General features: G+C 39.8%; 1 protein-coding gene across 1 annotated transcript; it reads right to left on the reverse strand.

Annotated features, from left to right (window-relative positions):
- Positions 1-237: 237 nt before the first annotated feature.
- Positions 238-20,893, reverse strand: slc26a10 (solute carrier family 26 member 10). The gene is made up of 18 exons (XM_053481770.1): positions 20,526-20,893; positions 18,433-18,543; positions 17,158-17,315; positions 16,072-16,236; positions 15,426-15,578; positions 15,230-15,312; positions 14,928-15,075; positions 13,534-13,647; positions 13,340-13,417; positions 11,777-11,872; positions 11,572-11,678; positions 11,012-11,081; positions 3,350-3,529; positions 3,171-3,225; positions 2,982-3,070; positions 2,461-2,515; positions 1,972-2,078; positions 238-1,866 (listed from the first exon to the last, which is right to left on the reverse strand). The coding sequence occupies exons 1-18, from the start codon at positions 20,782-20,784 to the stop codon at positions 1,828-1,830; spliced, it is 2,067 nt and encodes a 688-aa protein (XP_053337745.1). The 5' UTR covers positions 20,785-20,893; the 3' UTR covers positions 238-1,827.
- Between the last annotated feature and the right edge of the window lie 800 nt (positions 20,894-21,693).

Genomic DNA, 21,693 nt, shown 5'->3' on the forward strand with positions numbered 1-21,693 from the left:
CCAACCCAGAACGTGCAAGAGAACAGTGCATCATTTACTGTAATTTTTTTATGGAATCAACTTCGCAATGCGTTTAAACGATTAGAGTTCAACAACATACTTTCATATTTTAATAGTGTTAGACAGTTCTGAACCCAGGCCAATTATTTTACCCTTCTAAAACTTTTTTGCCTAGTATATTTGTTTTGCACAGGCCTGATACTCATTTATGAAAATTCCATATCTGTGCAAAAGTTTTGAGCCTCCTTACGTTTCTTCATATTCTGCTTACAAAGAGCCAAACATTCTTGTATTTTAATGTTGTCTTAAACTTTTCACCAGGGTTGGTGTAAGACTTTGTAGCTCTCATTTTCAGTCCAGTCTTTTTACCTTACCAGATTCAGAGGAATGATTAGAGGCATGAACCAGTGAGAAACAGGTGCAGATAATGACAGACGATCAGGCCAGTGATTAGTATACTACTGATGCTGAGTGGTTGGACGAGAGGGGAAATAAGGTTGCTGCTGAAGTTGTTACATAAACAATAGATTTTTTTAATTGTATTTTAGGCACTTTTTGCCTTTCGCAGTAAAGCATTTGTTTCTATTTCTTTCCTTTAATGAATTCAGTTGAATATGAAAAAATCATGGGTGGGTCAAGTTTTTGCACAGTTCTTTAGTTTTAATGATACACACATACCAAAAAACTGATATTCATAATGAGCATTTTCAAAATTTATTAAAATACATTTTGGCCATTCAGTGCATCCTCCTTTATAATTGATCATAAAAAAAATATAATCAATTACAAATCATACAGGAAATAAAAAAATAAATAAATATATCTAAGGAATGGTCACAGGTTTTGCAGTATACAAATATACTAAAAATGACAATCAAATAAAGGTGGCTTAATTACAGATCTTCCCATAAAACCCTACATTCAGAGGTTTATGGAAAATAAAGGCACAGACTAAAAGAAAGAGAAAGAGTACTTGTGTATATATACATATTTTCTGTGCACTTGAACCTTTAAGACATACGATTATGTACAGTATTTGTGTGTGCTTCATAAGACTTACAGCAATAGTGCACATTTGATTAGTGATGGGTCGTTCTTAAACGATTCGTTCATGTTAAACGAATCTTTAGTGAGTCGTCACTGGGAATTCTTGGTTCAGTCGCCCATGCGGAATATCGTAGGCTCTGTACAGGAATTAGTTCATCTGTTTCGAATATCCGGTTTTCCCGAGATGTTCGTTCATCGTGTGACAGCCCCGGACTTAACCAATGCAGTCTGAGCGCAGAGAGAATCGATTTGTTCGTCTTTCGAGTCTTCGAGTTTTTTGAGTCGTTCGTTCACAAAGTGACAACCCAAAGACTCGAAAGGTGAGGAACGAGCTACTTAAACCCGGGAAAGGTCACAAGAGAGGTAAGCTGTATTAATCATAGATTAAAGACCCAGGTAAATAATAAATTAAATTAAAATTAATTCTATTTTTATCTTGTTTGTTGTGTGATCAACATTTGCGTAAGTACAGTAGTAGTAGTAGATGTTAGGGAATTAACACGTAACATTTTAATTACATTTTGCTAAAATGAATGAAATGGCTCAAAAAAAAGATCTGTTAATTTTGCTTAATGAGACTCAAAGATTCGAGTCGCTATTATCGCTTTCCATCACTATTATCTACCACAGTGATCGAAGTGACACATGGCCCGCTCTGAATACACTGACTCCACTACAGATATGTAATGCTAAAGAAAAAAAAAGATTTTTGGTATCAGCTGTGTTTATACCCAGTGTTGAAACTGAAGTAGCTGTGTATTTTCTGATGCTCTTGGATATTCACACCCAAATCATTTTGTTTTCTGAATCAGGCTTCTCCTGTGAACGAAACAGCAATGACATTTACTATAAAATCACTTTACGTAAACAAAATGATTTAATTTTTTTGCGTGAATACGACTTCCGAAGGCCAGATCACTTTACCTTTTGCTGTTGGATGAAAACAACTGCATCGTGGACTGTGACGAAGATGTGCTGCGGGTTCATGTAGCTCATCAGGCCGCTTGCTGTAAGAATCTCCAGCACACTCTCTGTAAATATACAAGATTAATCTGCTTTGTTAAATAGACTCGTTTAAGATTCAGTGCTTAGACTGGTACCATTTGGTTTAATGTTTATAATTATACCCCAGAAACTGTTGATTGAATAAAATAAATCAAATAAACTGTTGATTTTCCATTTTGAATCCAAAATGATGTGTTGTACTGATATGCTTAGACATAATCAACTTTATTATTAAATTAACTCACTTTTTTCCCATTTATATTAGCATGCATTGTTGTGTTTTATTTCCTACTTAACACATACTGTACTGAATTTGTTGGCTGGGTTTTTTTTTCTAAATACTGTACATGGAACCTGATGTCTATAAAACAAATACTGTACATACAAAACACACATACAAAAACATACCATTACAGTTGGCCAAGAATATCCGCAATCCCATCTTCTGACAATCGATACACATCTATAACAAACAATAATGTACATATGACAACAATGTACAGTATATCATGAGAAAGATACACTCATATTAAGAGACAGTCTGGTCAAGCCTGGACTCAAAATAAACATCTGTCTTTGGGAACTGTACACACAATCATTCACGAACACCACTTGCACATTACAGGATCCCACATAGGAGTTATTGCCACATCCCTGTACAGTCCTGACCTCGCTCCAAGCCATTTCCAAAGCAGGCAGTCGGATCGTGGCATCAGCGTATTGAGAAAACTTTCTCTGTGTTAATATCCAAGCACTAATGAAACCCTGGGATAAGTGCATTAGTGTAGCAGGGGATTATACAGAAAAATAAAGGGAGCTTTTACCCTAACTGTGTTCTGCACACTCAAAAGTCCTGGTTTAACTTAAACGCCCTCATAGTTTAATTCAACAGTGATAATGAAAATTCAAAAGCCAGTCAGTCGGTGTACCTGTATAAAGAGCTTGGCTCCTGCAACATCCATGAAAATCACACTGCTGCAATCAATTAATACAGTCTGGACCTCAGTCTCTACTATTTCTGCAGAAATTTGAATAAAAAATACAGTATAAGCATCAGAAACAAGACAAAGACAAAGTTTGCATCAAAGCCTAGTTTTTTCTTGATCAGTATTAAATACCTGAAGTAAAGAGGTCATTGTCCGAGGAAAATGAGGTGTTCGCTAATCCCCGGTCCTGAAAATAATCAAAACAACACACAAGCATGAAACTAAACATAACGTTCACTATTACACAAAAATGTGTTTTAAAGAGGTTATGTGTGTGTTAGTTTAAATTAAAGCCGAGACTTGTAACTAACCACAGTGTTAATGGACTCTTGTTCCCTCTTCTCCAGCGCCTTCCTGGCCTTCTCACAGCTACGGATACGTTCAGGTGTGAGACCGAGCAGCTGGGTCACATCTGCCTTAAAGAAACTGCGGTTGCCATAGTAGATGGGTCCGTTATAGGTCAGTATTTTCATGCCAGGGACTTCATAGCACTAAGGTGGAAAAAAAAACAGATAAGTGACTAAGGATGTTTACATGAGCACTAGTGACATAACAATAACCTGCTTTGACAGTTTAACTCACAGGATTCACAAAAGAAGCAATCAAACATAGATGAATAAGAGTAAAAGGCATTAAACTTATTAGCAATAGTGGAGTCTTTGTGGCATAAATAGTGATAATAATTAAAAAAGTGTACTGTACTGTGACATAATTTATTATATTATATTATATTATATTATATTATATTATATTATATTATACATGGTGCTTTAGAATTATTTATCTGATTATTTGATTAATCAAAAATGTTTATTAATTTTTATTTTTTTATATTAAGTTAAATTCAAGCACTGTCGCCTTGCACCTCCAGGGTCTGGGTTTGATTCCCGGCCAGGTTTGATTCCCATCTCTGTGTGCATGAAGTTTGCATGTTCTCCCTGTACTTGGTGGATTTCCTCCAGGTTCCCCGGTTTCCTCCCACAGTCCAAAGACATGTAGCTTAGGTTGATTGGCGTTCCCAAATTGCCTGTAGTGTGTGAATGAGTGAATGTATGTGTGTGTCCCTGCGATGGATTGGCACCCTGTCCAGGGTGTATCCCGCCTCGTGCCCTAAGCCTCCTGGGATAGGCTCCAGGCCCCCCACGATCCTGAATACAGGATAAAGCGGTATAGAAGATGAGTAAGAGTTAAATTCAATCATTTTAAGTTTATGCAACAACCTCAGCAGTGACTTCATTTCTCAGAATTCGGCATCACCAGTATACTAATCACTGGCCTGATCATCTGTCATCATCTACACCTGTTTCTCACTGATTCACGCCGTAAGTTGTTTTTTATGCCTAAATGATTCACAGGTCACTGTGTGGCTAAACAAACAAAAGACATTTCTCTGAAACGGCTCAGGTACAGGGACTGGACTGAGAATGAGGGCCAAAAACTTGACAAATCCAGGAGGAGAGGGAAAAAAAATTTCTTTAGGAAGCTTGGAGAACTATTTCTCAAGACGACATTTAAATACAAGAAAGTTTAGCTCTTTGGAAGCAAAATATGAAAACAAATGATGGGTGGCTTAAGACTTTGTAGCGCAGCCACATAAAAGGGCATTTTAACAAACAGGGAAATGGATTAAGGAGCTAATGCTGCTCACCTGTGCTCGTAAAATTGCCCGATCTGGTTTTATTTGTCCCCATTGACAGTGTTGGTCACAGGGTAAGCTCTCGCGAGCATGCGCGATCGCAGCGCGAGAGAACCCGGAAGCGGCGTCGGGTCACGTGTGCCGGTATAAAGCCGGAACCGGCAAGTGGCTCGGAACGGAGAGATTTACCCAGCGCGCTGTTTTTCAGAGAGAGAGTTTGTTGGATGGTTGTAAAGGAGTACTTTTCCCCGGTCGGATTATTCCTCATAGACACTAACAATTCACCTCTCGTTCCGTTGCTCGAGCTCCCGGATTTGTCATCAACACCGGTGAGGCCGAGCCAATCTCTCCCGTGCATCATTTCACACACTGCAATATCATTAACTCTGGACTATCATACACGCACTCACACACCCGCATACACCATACACATTGTTTCTATTTGTATATATTTTGTATATATTGGTTTTTGGTGCACCTTGTTTGTTTGTTTGTTTGTTTGTTGGTTTAATACACGTTGGTTTGGTTTATATATAGTTATTGTGTCGCGTCTTTACTTGTCCTGTCTTGATTGCGCAATACCGGAAGTGTTGTTTAAAAACCCGTATTATGATTCTCGACCCCGTAGCAAAGTAACTAGTGGTTTAATTAAATCCAAGTGTTACATAGTGGTGGCCCGTACGTACGGGGAATCAGTATTTTCGGGTATTTTCCGGTTTTGTGTGTCTTGGCAGAACAAAATGGATGCTAACATTGCTAATGCTAATGCTAGTGGTGCCGTGCAGGCCGACCTTGCTGTAGCTAATAATGTGCTGGAGGATGTAGATGATGCATTTGTTACACGCCGTAACCCTACAGCTGAAATAACCTCATTGATTAGCTCACTATATATATCTGACAGACATGATGATGATGATGATGATGATGTTGTGTCTGATATTAATGTTGTGCATACATTGCAAACTGAACTGAATCAATGCAAGGAGGATATGGGGGCGCTTACTGACAAAGTGAACACGTTGGAGCAGGATTTTAGACAATCCGTAAACAGCAGTCTGAACAGAGAAACCAGTTTTCGGGACGCAGTGGACGCTAGCTTAGAAGGGCTGGAGCGCTACTGCCAAGAGGCCCTGGAGAAACTGGAAAGAGCTGTCACTGACTGTTTTCTGCGATGTGACGTAATCTGGGAAAACCAGATGAAAAAACTACGGCTCACAAGTACGCCCACCATCCAAAGGTTAAAGGCCTACACCCCTGCATCTCCCCAATCTCCTGTTCTACTTTCTCCCAGCACGGCGATCACAACATCTACAGCAAAGGTACAGCACATAAGCAGGCATGAAACATACGACATTCCACCTTGTGTTCAACCACACGCTTCTGCTCAGCTTACCTCCTCAGTTTCACCCTCTTCTTCTTCCTTTTATGGCCGACCACCCATCCGCCTGGAGTTTCCAGCCTTTGGCGACGCTTCAGAGACAGCGGATGTTCTTAACTTCATTGAACAGTGTGAAAACTATCTGGAGATCAGACCACTGCCCAGCCCAGAACTGCTAGGAACCCTCAGCACGGTGCTACGAGGACCAGCTTTGAGCTGGTGGAAGGCAGAGAAAGGCAAGGTGAAGGACTGGAGGTCTTTTAAACAGGCATTTATGGCGGCTTTCTTACCGGATGACTACCTCACAGAAGTGGAAGAAAACTTAAGGTCTCTGGTACAGCAGCCCAGTCAACGCCTTAGAGACTTCGCCTATGACTACCGCGCCCTCTGTATGAAGTGGAAGCCTGATATCTCAGAGGAAGAACTAGTGGGGCGAATCCTGAATAACATCAACCCAAGAGTGGCAGGATGTATGAGAGGAACAGTGAACACCGTGGAACAGCTGGTGAAGATAGGTTCTAGGGTGGAAAAAGACTGCAAGAGCTCCAAAGACTATTGGCAGAAGGTGGACTCCCAGCACAACAAGGAAAAGAGTCATAAGAAGGCAGGTGAGCGAGTTCCTTCAAAGCACGCAGCGGGACTCTCCATTGCTCAACCTCTGGCAACTCCTTCGCTTCTCCTGGTTCCAGTAACAGTGCAAGGAAGGAAGGTGAATGCTGTGGTCGATACAGGAAGCTCCTACACGCTGATGAGGGAACATCTATGGAAGCAGCTCTGCGAACAGGAAGTCAGGTGTGATGTTCCTTCTCCTCAGAAGTTTGTTATGGCTGATGGGAAAACACACCAGGCGCAAACCCAGAGAAGGCTGCGTTACAACTGGCACACGATCGACTGTGAGCTAGACACTTACGTCATGAGCAACTCTCACCTGGCTTTCCCGCTGATCGTGGGGCTGGACTTCTTAAAAGCCACAGGAGCGACCTTGGACGTCGCACGCGGGGAGTATGGGCTGAAAACAGAGGAGGGAGTCACTTATCATCCCTTTATAATGTCCCAACCCCACTCTGCGCCATCTAAGTCAGCTCAAAGGACACACACACATCTCCTGGCTACGGCTAACCTGTATCTAGCCTTACCGGTGATTCCTGAGGATCGCCTATGCGTGGAGGAAAACACAAAAAGTGTGACATCCTGGGACACCGACAATGAAGAGGAGCTGCTGAAACTAATGGCCACTTGGCCCCGCACCACCTCCAACATCTTGGGCAAAACAGCATTAGAGAGACACAAGATCACTTTATCTGACGACACCCCATTTAGATCCAGAGCGTACCGAGTATCACCCTTAAAGAAAAAAATTATAGAAGATCAAGTCGACCAGATGCTGAAGGACAACATCATCGAACCTTCATGTTCATCATGGTCGTCACCTGTTGTTTTAGTACCTAAACCCGATGGGACTTACCGTTTCTGTGTGGATTTTAGAAAATTGAACAGCAAAACCAAACCTGATGCATATCCAATGCCTTTAATACATGACATCATTGAATCACTGGATGGCGCCTCCTGGTTCTCAACGTTGGATCTACAATCTGGTTACTGGCAGGTGGAGATGGAGAGAGACAGCTGTGAGAAGACTGCCTTCATCACTACCAAAGGTCTGTTTCAATTCCGGTCCATGCCCTACGGACTCAGAAACGCAGCTGCAACGTTCCAACGACTGATGGAGAAAGTCTTGGCGGATCTAAGAGGAAAGTATTGCTTCGTCTATATAGATGACATCATTATCTACTCTCAATCACTAGAACAACATAGGATGCATCTCAACGCAGTATTTTCCAGACTCACCCAAGCCAATCTCTCCCTCAACATGAAGAAGTGTCATTTCTTCAAAAGGCGGCTGAAGTTCCTTGGTCATGTCATCTCTGAAGAAGGTGTGCAGTTAGACCCGGAGAAAACAAAGGCGGTGGCAGAATATCCTCCTCCTCAAGACTTAAAATCTCTTCAACGTTTTCTGGGTCTCGCCGGCTGGTATCACAAGTTCATTCCCCACTTTGCCGACATAACAGCTCCATTAAATAATTTAAAAAGGAAGGGAGTAAAATGGGAGTGGACCGAAGAATGCCAGAACAGTATGGATGTCATCAAACACGCACTTCAAAACCCACCGGTACTAATACAACCGAACCTAAATCTGCCATTCCAATTGCACACCGACGCCAGCGAAGTGGGCCTGGGAGCCATCCTCACCCAAATGTCAGCAGAAGGAGAACGAGCAGTAGCTTACGCCTCACGAATGTTGAGAGGAGCTGAGCAGAATTACTCCACATCAGAAAAGGAGTGTTTGGCCGTGGTCTGGGCTGTAGAAAAATGGAGGCACTATCTAGAAGGTCGTGCTTTTGAGGTCTTTACCGACCATGCCGCCCTGTCATGGGCCTTCAACTGCCCGAAAACCAGCTCTCGTCTCACCCGATGGACGTTACGCCTACAACAGTTCGTTTTTACAGTACATCATAGAAAAGGCTGCTTAAATTTGGGACCAGATGCGCTATCCCGGGCGCCCCCGCCGTTGGAAGTGGGCACCGCTCCATGTCTCGCCATCACAACCTCTAAATGTTCATCCGACTTACCAAACGACCTGTGCGAAATAACTCAAGCCCAACATGAGGACCCCACCATCACGAAGCTGCTCTCTAATGACCAGCCACGAAGCACAAGGGAGCAGAGGGTCTCGTTCGAACATCACCAAGGGGCGTTATATCGCCGGGTACCGGTAAGACACGGAGAAAAATTTCAACTAGTTGTCCCCCAGTCATTAATAAAAAACTTTTTACATTACTATCATGACAATCCCTTGGGAGGACACCTGGGGCAACTAAAAACCCTGCTGAGGTTACTAGATGTGGCATGGTGGCCTACGGTGCGGAAAGACGTCTGGCACTATGTGAGAACTTGCAGCGTCTGTCAACAGTATAAAACAGAAAACACTAGACCTAGTGGGCTACTACAGAGCACGGAGGTTCCAGAGCCAGGACACACCGTGGGATTGGACATCATGGGTCCTTTTCCCCGAAGTAAAAGGCAAAATGAATATTTGCTGGTGGTGGTAGATTATTTCACCAAATGGGTGGAGATGTTTCCCCTCAGGGATGTAAAGACGCCAAAACTGGTGAAGGTTCTAAGAGAGGAGATCTTTACTAGATGGGGAGTCCCCAAATATCTAGTTTCCGATCGAGGACCACAGTTTACGTCTCAGCTCTTGGCACACCTCTGCCAAACCTGGGGGAGCGTCCAAAAGCTAACTACGAGCTACCACCCACAAACGAACCTGACGGAACGAGTTAACCGAACTCTGAAGACAATGATCGCTTCATACGTCGGGGACCATCACCAAAACTGGGACCAATGGTTACCAGAGCTCAGATTCGCCATCAATACAGCCCAACAGGAAACTACTGGAAAGACGCCTGCAGAACTCACACTAGGTCGGCAACTAAAAGGGCCACTCGAAAGGCTCATGAATCACCCTCCAACACCTGATCACACCGCCTACTCACTACTGGACAGACAACGACTTATCACGGAGGAGGTGAGACAAAGAGTAAAACAACAACAGTCCAAACAAGCTAGATACTACAATGCCCGGAGAAAAGATGCGCACTTTAAACCGGGAGATCTAGTTTGGATAAAAACTCACCCACTCTCCTCCGCAGCGAAAAGATTTTCTGCCAAGCTAGCGCCCAAGTGGGAGGGACCAGCAGAAATAAAAAACAAAAAGGGACCAATCAATTACACAGTGTCTTGGGGCAATCCACAAAAAACTGATACAGTGAACGTGGTTAATCTGAAGCGCTTTTACGGACGTTCTCCTCAGACGCCGGAGGCTTGGGGGGGGGGTCTATGTAGCGCAGCCACATAAAAGGGCATTTTAACTATAACAGGGAAATCGATTAAGGAGCTAATGCGGCTCACCTGTGCTCGTAAATTTGCCCGATTTGGTTTTATTTGTCCCCATTGATCGTGTTGGTCACAGGGTAAGCTCTCGCGAGCATGCGCGATCGCAGCGCGAGGGAACCCGGAAGCGGCGTCGGGTCACGTGTGCCGGTATAAAGCCGGAACCGGCAAGTGGCTCAACACGGAGAGATTTACCCAGCGCGCTGTTTATTTTGAGAGAGAGTTTGGTTGATGATTCTAAAGGAGTACTTTTCCCCGGTTGGATTATTCCTCATAGACACTCACAATTCACCTCTCGTTCCGTTGCTCGAGCTCCCGGATTTGTCATCTATACCGGTGAGGCCGAGCCAATCTCTCCCGTGCATCATTTCACACACTGCAATATCATTAACTCTGGACTATCATACACGCACTCACACACCCGCATACACCATACACATTGTTTCTATTTGTATATATTTTGTATATATTGGTTTTTGGTGCACCTTGTTTGTTTGTTTGTTTGTTTGTTGGTTTAATACACGTTGGTTTGGTTTATATATAGTTATTGTGTCGCGTCTTTACTTGTCCTGTCTTGATTGCGCAATACCGGAAGTGTTGTTTAAAAACCCGTATTTTGATTCTCGACCCCGTAGCAAAGTAACTAGTGGTTTAATTAAATCCAAGTGTTACAACTTTGCAGAGGACTGTATGTCTTTGTTTTAAATTGCTATGGTTTGTACAGAAAACTCCACAAAACCTTTTATTGCAGACACTCCACATAATCCGATGAGTTTCTGTGCTATTAAACTCAAGAAAAGTTAACTAACAATAAATATATCTATAAACTAAATCAACCTGTTATATTACAAAAGGAATAAAACACTTCTGGAGACATTGATGAATGATTGTTGATTATTTTCCCATAACAGCATGGCCATCATATTTTATTGCTTACATATCACCTGACCTAATTCACAAACCTTGTGAAGACATGCTGTTAATGTCTTTATTAAGTTAAATTACCTTATTGTGATTGTTGATAGGTCGGTAGATTTCTGTATTGGAGGCTCGTCCTAACACCGAGCAGTTAGCTCTGGAGGAACAGAGATTAGTAAGGCGTGATGGTAATATATTTATGTCTTAACTTCATCTCATTATGGTTCATATGCTATTAAACATGTGGTTTGCACTGCATATTAATTCAGAGTTTTCTCAGACTGCTTTTGAGCTTTGGCATGCATAAGTAAAAAAAATATATATATTAAAAATTCAGTTAACACAATTATTGAATATAATAAATGAAAAGATATTGGAAAGAACACTTCTTATTACATTGGCTGTATTACTGCATGTGCTCAATATTTGCTTTCCCTGGGACTGCTCTAGTTGGAGAGCTTATGCGGGCATCCCTGGTGCCATGACGGATACATTTCATAGCAAAATCCCACAGTTTGTCTTCCAATTCTTTTAGAAATAATAACTTTGTTATGAATAGTACAGACTGACAGTGTGACCGACCGACTTCCTGATGATACAGAAATTAACAAAAGGAGGTTTCTAATATCAAAGCAAACTTGATTCACCTCTGTGTACGGCAAACGACCGTCATCATGGAAAAAACAACCCCAATAGCCAGACCCAAATCCACATTAAGGACAACCACCGAAAGCCAGGTCACCAGCCACACCATCTGCACACACACACACACATGCACATAAATGTTTCAAAATTTCATATATATTTTGTAGGTGTAATCAAATCAAACTGTCCCGTTGATGTTAATCTTACAAAGTCGATCCGGCTGACCCTCCACAGATCCGGCAGGTCGTGAAACTGCAAAAACATTTGCCGCAAGCTGGTCACATTTATACACGCCAGAACGGCCTGGACGGAGACACAGAGAGACAACACTGCTGTGACAAATTGAAGGGAAAACTTTTGGCTCCATTTTGCAAAAGATTTTCTTTTCCAAAATTTTATTTGAGTCCACGTAACTAATAAGAAGTTATTTAATTATCCTCCTAATTGCTTTTAGGCTTAAAATCTCTTTTATTTTCTTTATGTTGATCTTTTTCATATTTGTGAGTATATTCTGTATCAGGGTGTTCTGACCTGATGTGTCCCAGCATAAGATAAGTGCATGGAATGCTCATAAGGAGAAAGATAAAAGTTACACGTTATCAAGTTAAGTCTTTTCATCAAACACTGAGCTAAGCCCTCATGAAGCCCTCATTTATAACCTCATGAACAAAAAATTTTTATAAACCTCTAAGTCCATACATATTTGGTCAATGACATAATTTTCATAATTTTGCCTCTGTGCACCATTACAATGTTTTAAAAATGAAGCAATCAAGATGTGACTGTATTGTAGTATTATACAAAAAAATAAATAAAAACAATAAAAAAAGTAGGCCAAAAGTATTAAGACGACATACAGTATATCATGTATTATGGTTTTCCCTGTGCACAAAACAGATGATGCCACTAATTTATTCAAGCCTATCTGGTTGTGCTATTTAAAATTAGCGGCTTGGGTTTATGGATGAAGCAAATATGTAGTAGGACTTTTACTTTCTGAAACCAGAGTGCAAAAAAAGGCTAAAACTATCTAAAAAAAACAACAACATATTTTTTATTATAAAGTGCATTACAAACCTCTGTTGCTAATTTCTATGAGTAATCTTTAGAAATTGAACAAGCAGGCATGCATTAAGCGATTGACACCACAGTACCGAAGACACCATGTGCAGGCGGATCCAGCATATATATATATATATATATATATAATGGTTATGTTTAACAAGAATATTGCATTTACAGTTTATTATTACAACATAATTATTTTTTATCAATTGGTTATTAATTAATATTTTGTTTATTTAATTATTTGATAAATGATAAAAACTGTATTACTGTCCAAACATATATATATATATATATATATATATATATATAGAGAGAGAGAGAGAGAGAGAGAAGAAAATATTACTTCAATAAATCCAAAGCTATTCAGATTAATATTCGTAATAGACGTAACATCATGATCCCACAATGCAACGTTTCTAACCAGATGGTAGTGGACTCTTTCAGTATGACCCCTCCCCCTGTGTGCTGGGTACACTGGCTCACCACATGAGTTGATGAAGACGTAAATATATATTTTATACTCTTCATTGATTTCAGTTGCTCCTGACTGTCATTGAAACACCAATATATGGAAGAACAGTTCCACTTTACTAATGTGCACCAAAGCGCTCCTGTTCATTTGTGGTGGTTTGACACCTAAATTTTCCTTTAACTATTTTTCTTTGTTTAATACTTGCACTTTGCACTTAAGCCACAACTCACCTTGGGCAAAAAGTGGAAAAGAGGGCCAATGAGCAGCAGCACAATCAGGACCACCAGACTTGTGAACAAACCTGAGAGCTAGCAAATTAAACAAAGCAGCAAGCTTACAGATCAGTCACAATCATCTATATGTGAAAAAATAAAATAGAGACGAGCAGTCTGATATGTCTGTGGTGTATGGGCTTACTGGGTACCTGTGTGTAACCACCAGCGCTTTCCAAAATGTTAGTGGTGGCCAGTGTAGCTGAACTGGGAAAGCAGGTGAACAGGGAAGATACAGTGTTGGAAATGCCATGTGCCAATAATTCCTGTAAGAAAAAGAAGATTCTGCATTGGCCCTGTGTTTATACGATGCATTTAAACCTTAAAACAACTAGATCCATTTATGATTGGAGTAATAAATATTGCTATTCAGTATTTCAAATAGAGGGTATTTAATGATAAAAAAAAAATGTACTGTAATTATACATGATTTTTTCTGCTTAATTTGTGCACATTATACAAATCTTGTGTTATTCTGATTATTACTCTGATTTGCAAATGTTATCAGTGACATTTGTTATTCTTGACATTACTCCACTTACTTAAGAACAAATGTTTATGCATTTATAATCTAAAGCAGTTGTGCTATGGTCTTACCAAGTAAGAAATATAGTAGAAAGACACAGACCTGGTGTTAACTGATTAAATGCAGTCATTCAAATCATGAATACAGTGTTTCTATATTACATTATATTAACGCTCTATTACATTATACACTGCCTGGCCAAAAAAAAAAAAAGTCAAATAAAAGAAGGGTCAAATATTTGGGCTGCATCAAGCAAAGAAAATAACAGAATAAAATAAAGAGATTTTAGTAGCCTATAACTGCTGGAACTGATTTATTATTTATATGAGTCTTTATCAAAAACATGGAAAAACTGTATTAACCTGTCAACTTTGTGGATGAAATGTGTTAGAAAAAAATTATGAATAGAGATTACACTTGGTTAAGTTGCATGGTAAAAAATATACTTTAGCTATGTTTAATAGTGGAAGTAAAAGCATTACACACACAATGTGATGAGAACTCACAGGATCAGGACTAAACTGTTGCGTGGATATGAAAAAAAATTTGTAAGAAAGAAAAAAAAAATAAAGGCTTAAATTTGCTAGAGAGCATAAAGATTAGACTTTTGAGCAGTGGTCATGTGGTCCGATGATTCCAGATTGACCTTATTGCTGGGTGAAAAGGTAACAGATGAAGCGATTCACCCATCATGCATTGCACCCACTGTACAAGGAGGCAGTGTTATGAGTTGGTCAGGTCTAGACCCAGCAATGTTATGGGACAATAAACTTGAGTCAGCTGATGACCTGAAAGTAATGAATGACCAGGTTATCGCATCTATGGAGTTTTTCTTCCCTGATGGCGTGGGTATACCGCAGGACCCACATTGTGAACGAGTGGTTCTGGGAGCATGAGGAAGCAGTTTCACAAATGAACTGGCCACCACATTGTGTAGCTGTAATCACAGCTAAAGGTGACTGAATGTGAAAAACTTAGTTTTGGCCAGGCAATGTATTTCAGATATTAACATAGCTTTACCTGATTAGGATGAATAGAATAGCCATGCTTATCGGCGTATATCATTGCAAGTGACACAGACACGGCATAGCCTACGAATGTGATAGCAACTGTATCACCAGCTATGTCTGGCACTGTGTGCAAAGCGGGCAGACGAGGACGGGGGAACCTGCAAAACAGAACCAGCGTTAGGCCTGCTACATTCGTTAGGCCTGCTTTCAGTATTCAATTTAAAACAATGTAAACTACTATTTATCATACAACGAATACTCAAGTGTAAAAGGAATTTGAAGATAATAAGCAAAAACAGGACTAATTGTTACCCTGCAGGAATGTGACCCACTATCTGGACATCATATCTGGAATCCAGAGATGAGGCATAAGCTACACCTGTAGCAATTATCACCTGTAGAGAAAGAGAATAAGGCACTGAACAAATAAATTTATAAAATCTATGTTTTACAATTTTAATTTTGATATATTGTAGATTGTTGTTTTAAAGTTCAGCAGATGGCGTACAGTGAGGATCTCGACTGGAATGGGAGTGCGCAGACGCTGACGAAATCGTGTGTTGACTTCCTTAATGGGAACGAGCACGGCTAGGCAGAGCAGCGAGATAAACAGCTCGGCAAGGTTAGTGTGGGGCAAGTTCTCCATCACCGAGGCCAGCGTCTGTGGGATAGAGTGAATTACTCATGTGTAAACATATTTTGTCATCAAGTCACTAAACTGGAATAAATTTACTCAGCTCTAAATTTTCTTTTTTTTTTTTTTCTACAACGCAGAAAATCTGCTATAAATAAAGCTGCTAAAACAGGCCCGGGGACACATTGATCAGTCAGAACAGATGACAGCCTGGCAAGATTAGTACATTTTTGTCTTTCGGTTTACCCTATTTGGTATTCAGAGGAAACAGAATGAACCCAAAACAGCATTATGGACTTGATTAAAAAATAAAATAAATAAATAATAATTTTTTAAAAAGATCGTCTCATATATTTATGATTCCACTACTGACGAAACCTCACGATACATGATTTAATTGTGACCGATCAATATATTAACTTTTGGCCCTCCCTAATATTTAATACCACCACCTGCCATTACTGATAGTGTTATAACAAGTATTGTAATAACTGGACACAATTCATTGCCTCTCACAAACCTTGAAGAGAGAAAACGTGCCCGTGTGGCGAGGAAGCCTCAATCCCAGCATGTTCTGCAGCTGAGAGACAGTCACATGAAATGCAGCAGCGCTGGTGAATGCCTTAACAATAGGCTCTGATAGGTATGTGGAGAGGAAACCCAACTGCAAGCCAAACATACAAAGCTGGAAACGAAAGCCATAAAAACAAGCGCCATGAGCATTCCATAACACAATCATGCTTAGCAAAGAACAAACATAATACACAATTCAGCCTTTAATATATGTGCCATACATCTTACATTTAGGAGACACCCTTAATTAGAGCGAATTACTTTTGTATTTCATTACTCGTGTAAGCAGTTGAGGGTTAAGGGCCCTCAGGGGACCAACAGGGACAATTTGGCGGTCGTGGGATTTGAACCTGGGGACTTCCGAACTGTAGTCCAAGGCCTTGATCACTGAGCTATCCCAGAGCTATTGTATACATATTTTTATGCATACAACTATTTGCTGGAAAAAAAATTGAGGGGACAAAAGATAGTAACAGAACACATCAAGAATTTTTTTTTTAATTTTTTTCTGTCTGTTTGTTTGTGCATGCATCATCTAAAAACTACTGAACGAATGTTAATGGGTTTTTTTTATCGCAGTTGGCCCTATGGAATACTTTTTATTATTTAAATTATAATATTTAAATTTGAAATTTTAAAAGAAAATGCTTTTATATATATATATATATATATATATATATATATATATATATATATATATATATATATATAAATCATTGGTTCAATTCAACAGATGGTACTGAACATTTTTTTAATACGCTTTTATGAGTGTGCACTTGAAATCTACTTATTAAACACGATCTCACACCTTCATTCCGCGCACTTCACGGTGACACAAAAAAATTTTAGTTTATTCCAAAATTCAACAGATGATGTTGAATGATGATTTTATAATGCGCTTATGAGTATTTTATTAAATTCCCCGTGAATAACGTTGCGGGCACATCTAGTATGAAATATTGTTAGATATACAGTATATATATATATATATATATATATATATATATTTTTTTTTTTTTTTTTTTTTCCTGACCATCATCACTCCTGACAGGAATGCTATGGCCGAAGCCACTCCGATCCTCTGATTCTCGAGTTCTGTGAGCTCTGGGCTACTGCAGTTCAGATCAGGAGGAGTCGGCACCAGCTGCTCCACCACCGTGCCGGTCATCAGACTCACTACTGCAAAAGTACCTGTACAGAGCAACACTAGAAGTGAGTATAAACAGGAAGAAATACATACAATATACATGAAGGATGAATATGCTGCATCTTGGAAAGATATTTTATGTATAACAAATACACATACAAATTTAAACTTTGAATAGCTTTAATGACAGAATTCAATAAGGCGTGACAACGCTTTGATCACCCTTTAGTCTCAGGTACGAGTTTTTATAAGGATATTAGTTACTATGTATTACTAAGCATCCTTTAACACACAGTTATTCTGAATAATCTGACTTTTGCATGCAAAATCCAGCAACTTCCTTTTTGTTTTTTGGTTGTTGTCGCAACCATTCCATTTTATCCAGACCTGGGACCGGCACTGCAAGCAGTGACTGGGTAATATAGGGAATCCTCAGACCCCTAAATCTGTTTTTATAAGCTCTTGTTTCTTTTCTTGATTTTTGCATACACTGTAGACATTTATACACAACCAGACCAAAGTTTGGACACGCCTTCTAATTCCATGGTCTTTCCTGATTTTTATTTCTTGAAGTCATCCAAAATATGCAATAATCTCCTTAGAACAGTTAATGTTGAGAAGTGTTTCCTAAGTATGCTTTTTAAAGCCTTTATAACGGTGCTAATCTGTGGTGCTGTTAATTGGTGCTGTTAATTTTTGAGGCTGGTAAGTCTAAATCACCTTTTTTATCACGGTGCTTGATGGGTTTTGCAATAGCACTTGACAATTCTGTTTTTGTAAGAACTGTTCTAGAGCAGCTGACCTTTGTACCTTACAATAACAACTGTTAGTGACCTAATGGCATATGTATTATTTCATAGTTTTGAAAATCTTCAGGTATTGTTCTATAATGCCAAACTTGCATCCAAACTTTGCACAAGGAAACAAGTAAAAGTCAAGTGTCGTGACAATCATGAATTTGTAAAATTCTGTACATAGTTAATTAAAACACTTGACACTGCACATTGCTTAACTATGTTCATTAAAAAAAAAACATGACAGAATAAAAGTTACCACACAGCACTACAGTAAAACCATAACTAATAAGTTACCAAAGAGACATTTCCTAAGGAATGTCTAGACTTCTACTACTGAACATTGAAATTTATTTATTTATTTTACCTGTGGAGACATGACGCCCCGTCCCGAACAGCATGTAGAGTACTACTGGGAAGAACGATGTGTACAGGCCGTAGATCGGAGCCACTGATGTCAATAGTGCAAAAGCCATACCTGGTACATAAAATCACATAAGTGAGGAGTGCTAAAATTCACCTGACTTTTACAGATATTTTAAAGACAACTTTGCATTTTGGCGAATTAAAAGTAATTTTGATCAACATGTTTTTTTCCATATATCAAACATACAAAACTTGTATAGGTGGATTTTTAGATTTTAAAAAGGGTCCAAGAAATAAAACAATTCGGTCTCTAAATTTTTTTTTTTTTTTGTGTATATGTTACAGAAGTACAGTCTACCACTATTAAAGTATTAAATAACTAAAGTGTAGTTATTTGAGATTTTTATTGTTATTACCAAACGTGATGGGTCAGCCTATAAATAAAAACAAGCCTATAAATAATGTCAGTGTGGCCCTAAGGTAGTCAGTTATTACTTTAAAAAATAGCTAGAATGTTACTGCACATAGTTAAATGTCCTTAATGTTCAAATAGCTGAACAGGACCAAGTTCATGAAAGAAATATTGTCAAATGGGAGTCAGTAGATATTTTTAACAGTTAAAATACATGGTACAGAATACAGATACATGCCAAGTTTAAACTCAATCTCTAACTCACTCACTCCTCGTCTTCACCGTTATCCTGTATGGAGCATTGCGTGGGGCCTGGAGCCTATCCAAGGAGATTTAGGGCACAAAGTGGGGTACACCCTGGATGGGGTGCCAATCCATCGCAGGGGACACATACATACACACACTGATGCACACAATGGGATGGATATTGTAGATTTTTTGGTATTTTGGTCCATCCATGTACCATCTGACACATCTGATGATGGTTACTCCCCACTCTTCAGACATTTTTTTGTCATTTCTGTGGCAGGTACTTAAGGGGTTGGGTTGCCAGCTCCACGTCCAACTGTTATTCACGCACACTATGGGCAATTTGGAAACACCAATTAGCCTAACCTGCATGTTTTTGGACTGTAGGAGAAAACCAGAGTACCCGGAGGAAACCCATCAAGCACGGTAAGAACATGCAAACTCCATGCACACAGACCCGAGGCGGGAATTGAACCTGGACCCTTGAGGTTCAAAGGTGACAGTGCTAACCACTAGGTCGCCATGCCACCCTGAATTTAAACTATTTAGCAGAATTGGTGTAATAATACTAATAAAACATATACAGTGCATAAGGTAAAGAGCGTCTCAGCATCACAAATGACGACTTAAGACATCTTAATTGGCTTTTGGTGGCCTTAGAAATTAATTAAACTTTAAATGTAACTTTGTTTAATGAGTATTATAAACTTGCAGGAACACATTTTAAGCTGGTGTAAATTTCTTTACCTTTAAATTTTATTACCTTTAAGAGAAAAGAGTCTTAACATATCATATGAGCTGCACTTCATACTGCAATTATTCATCAATCAAAATCCTGTCCTATTAGCAGTGCTGGAGAAATGCATATAAATTCCGTAGAACAAGAATGTCTTCAAGAATATATATATAAAGTTAAAGTTGAGTAAACAGAAAATAATGAAAGACAGTCAGTATTTGGTGTGATATACCCTGTGAGGAACTTTTAGTCTCGGGTACTCTAGCTGCCTTCAGAACAAACACCAGTTCTTCTAACAACTGACTGCTTCTTTTTTGCACACAAAATCCAGCAACTTTTTTTTTTTTTTTTTGGTCTGAAAAGTTATCGCCTGTATAATGTACTGCTTTCCTTTCTGGCAGGTAAATATTTTTCTTTAAGTTTATCTTTTGTGATAGAACAATAAGGCTTGAAAATCAGAAATGTTTTATTGTACTAACTCTGTAATAACTCAAAGCAAAATTAGAAGGGGAAAAAATGAATAATACTAATAAATATATACAGTGCATAATATAAGGCGCGTCTCAGCATCACGTGACGACTTAAGACCTCTTAATTGGCTATTAGTGTCCTTAGAAAGTAATTCACACGGAAAACTTTGAGTGTAAGAGTATGAGACAGTAGCAGGAACACAAGGGAAGCGGGTGCAGATTCCTACCCTGTGGAATGTGCAGAATCCCGACTGTCAGCCCTGCCACTGTGTCTCCTAAGATCCATTTCCTGAGTCTGTATCTCGGCAGCCAGCTGAAAATCGGCATCCGCCGCTCGAGCAGGTGCGCGCACCGGAGCGGAGAGCAGCGGCAGCGCGCGCACAGGCGCTCCCGCAGAGGCTCGCGCGGTTTGGCCTCCGTGCCGTAGGTCTGCCTGAAGCGGTCCTCTGTGTAAATGTTCCTGTACACTGCTACTGACGCGCTCATCTTGTCCCCTCAGTGCGTCCCCTCAGTCTACAGATTCCTGGACGCGTTACCTGTCCATCCTTATATACAGCCCTGAGCAGTCTGACAGCAGGAACCATTGTGTTTTCCTGTCAAGCGTTTTCTGCGAACTGACAGGATCAAAGCGGAAGGGGTTTGTTTTCTGGAGCTTAGAAGAATCACTTTGTAGCCTTTTTTTTTTTTTTTTTTACCTGATTTGGTGCACTCACATAAAGGTGTACTTGTCCAACTTTAGGCAGATGATGTTTTCTCTGGGTCCTACTGCTAAAAGATTTCCGAGACATGTCTCCTCCTCATCATCATCACCTAATCTAATCACAGCCTTCATTTTTCTTTTTCTATCTAAGATGAACCAACAACAACAAGCATAAAAAAACTAGCAATATATCAGTGTGGCCTTGCACCTCCAGACTCGATTCCCGCCTTAGGTCTGTTTGTATGGAGTTGTGTGGAGTTTGCATGTCCCTGTGCTTGGTGGGTTTCCACCAGGTGCTCCAGTTGTGCCCACAGTGTGTGAGTGAGTGTGTGCCCTGCGATGGATTGGCACCACATCCAGGGTGTACCCCATCTCACTTGGGATAGCCCCCCCCCCCCCAATAACAATTTGTCATTGCCGCAAATGGTATGCAAATAATAATAGTATGTTTTATTTCTTAATTGCATATATTAGGCTTTATTATTCCCTTTACAATTTGCTTTTGTGATCTTTATAATAAAATTTAGAAATTACTCTATTTTCTATGTAAAAATAAATAAACAAATAAATAAATAATGAGCAAATAACCCTCAGCAATGTTCGTCCCTGACCAGTGGTGTCAAAGTCATAGGTCATTGAGGCCAACCATCAGTAAGCCATGTCAGATTGAATAAATGGATGAAATATAATTAAGC

This window comes from Clarias gariepinus, chromosome 22 (genome assembly GCF_024256425.1).
Source record: "Clarias gariepinus isolate MV-2021 ecotype Netherlands chromosome 22, CGAR_prim_01v2, whole genome shotgun sequence".
Classification (NCBI taxonomy): Eukaryota; Metazoa; Chordata; class Actinopteri; order Siluriformes; family Clariidae; genus Clarias; species Clarias gariepinus.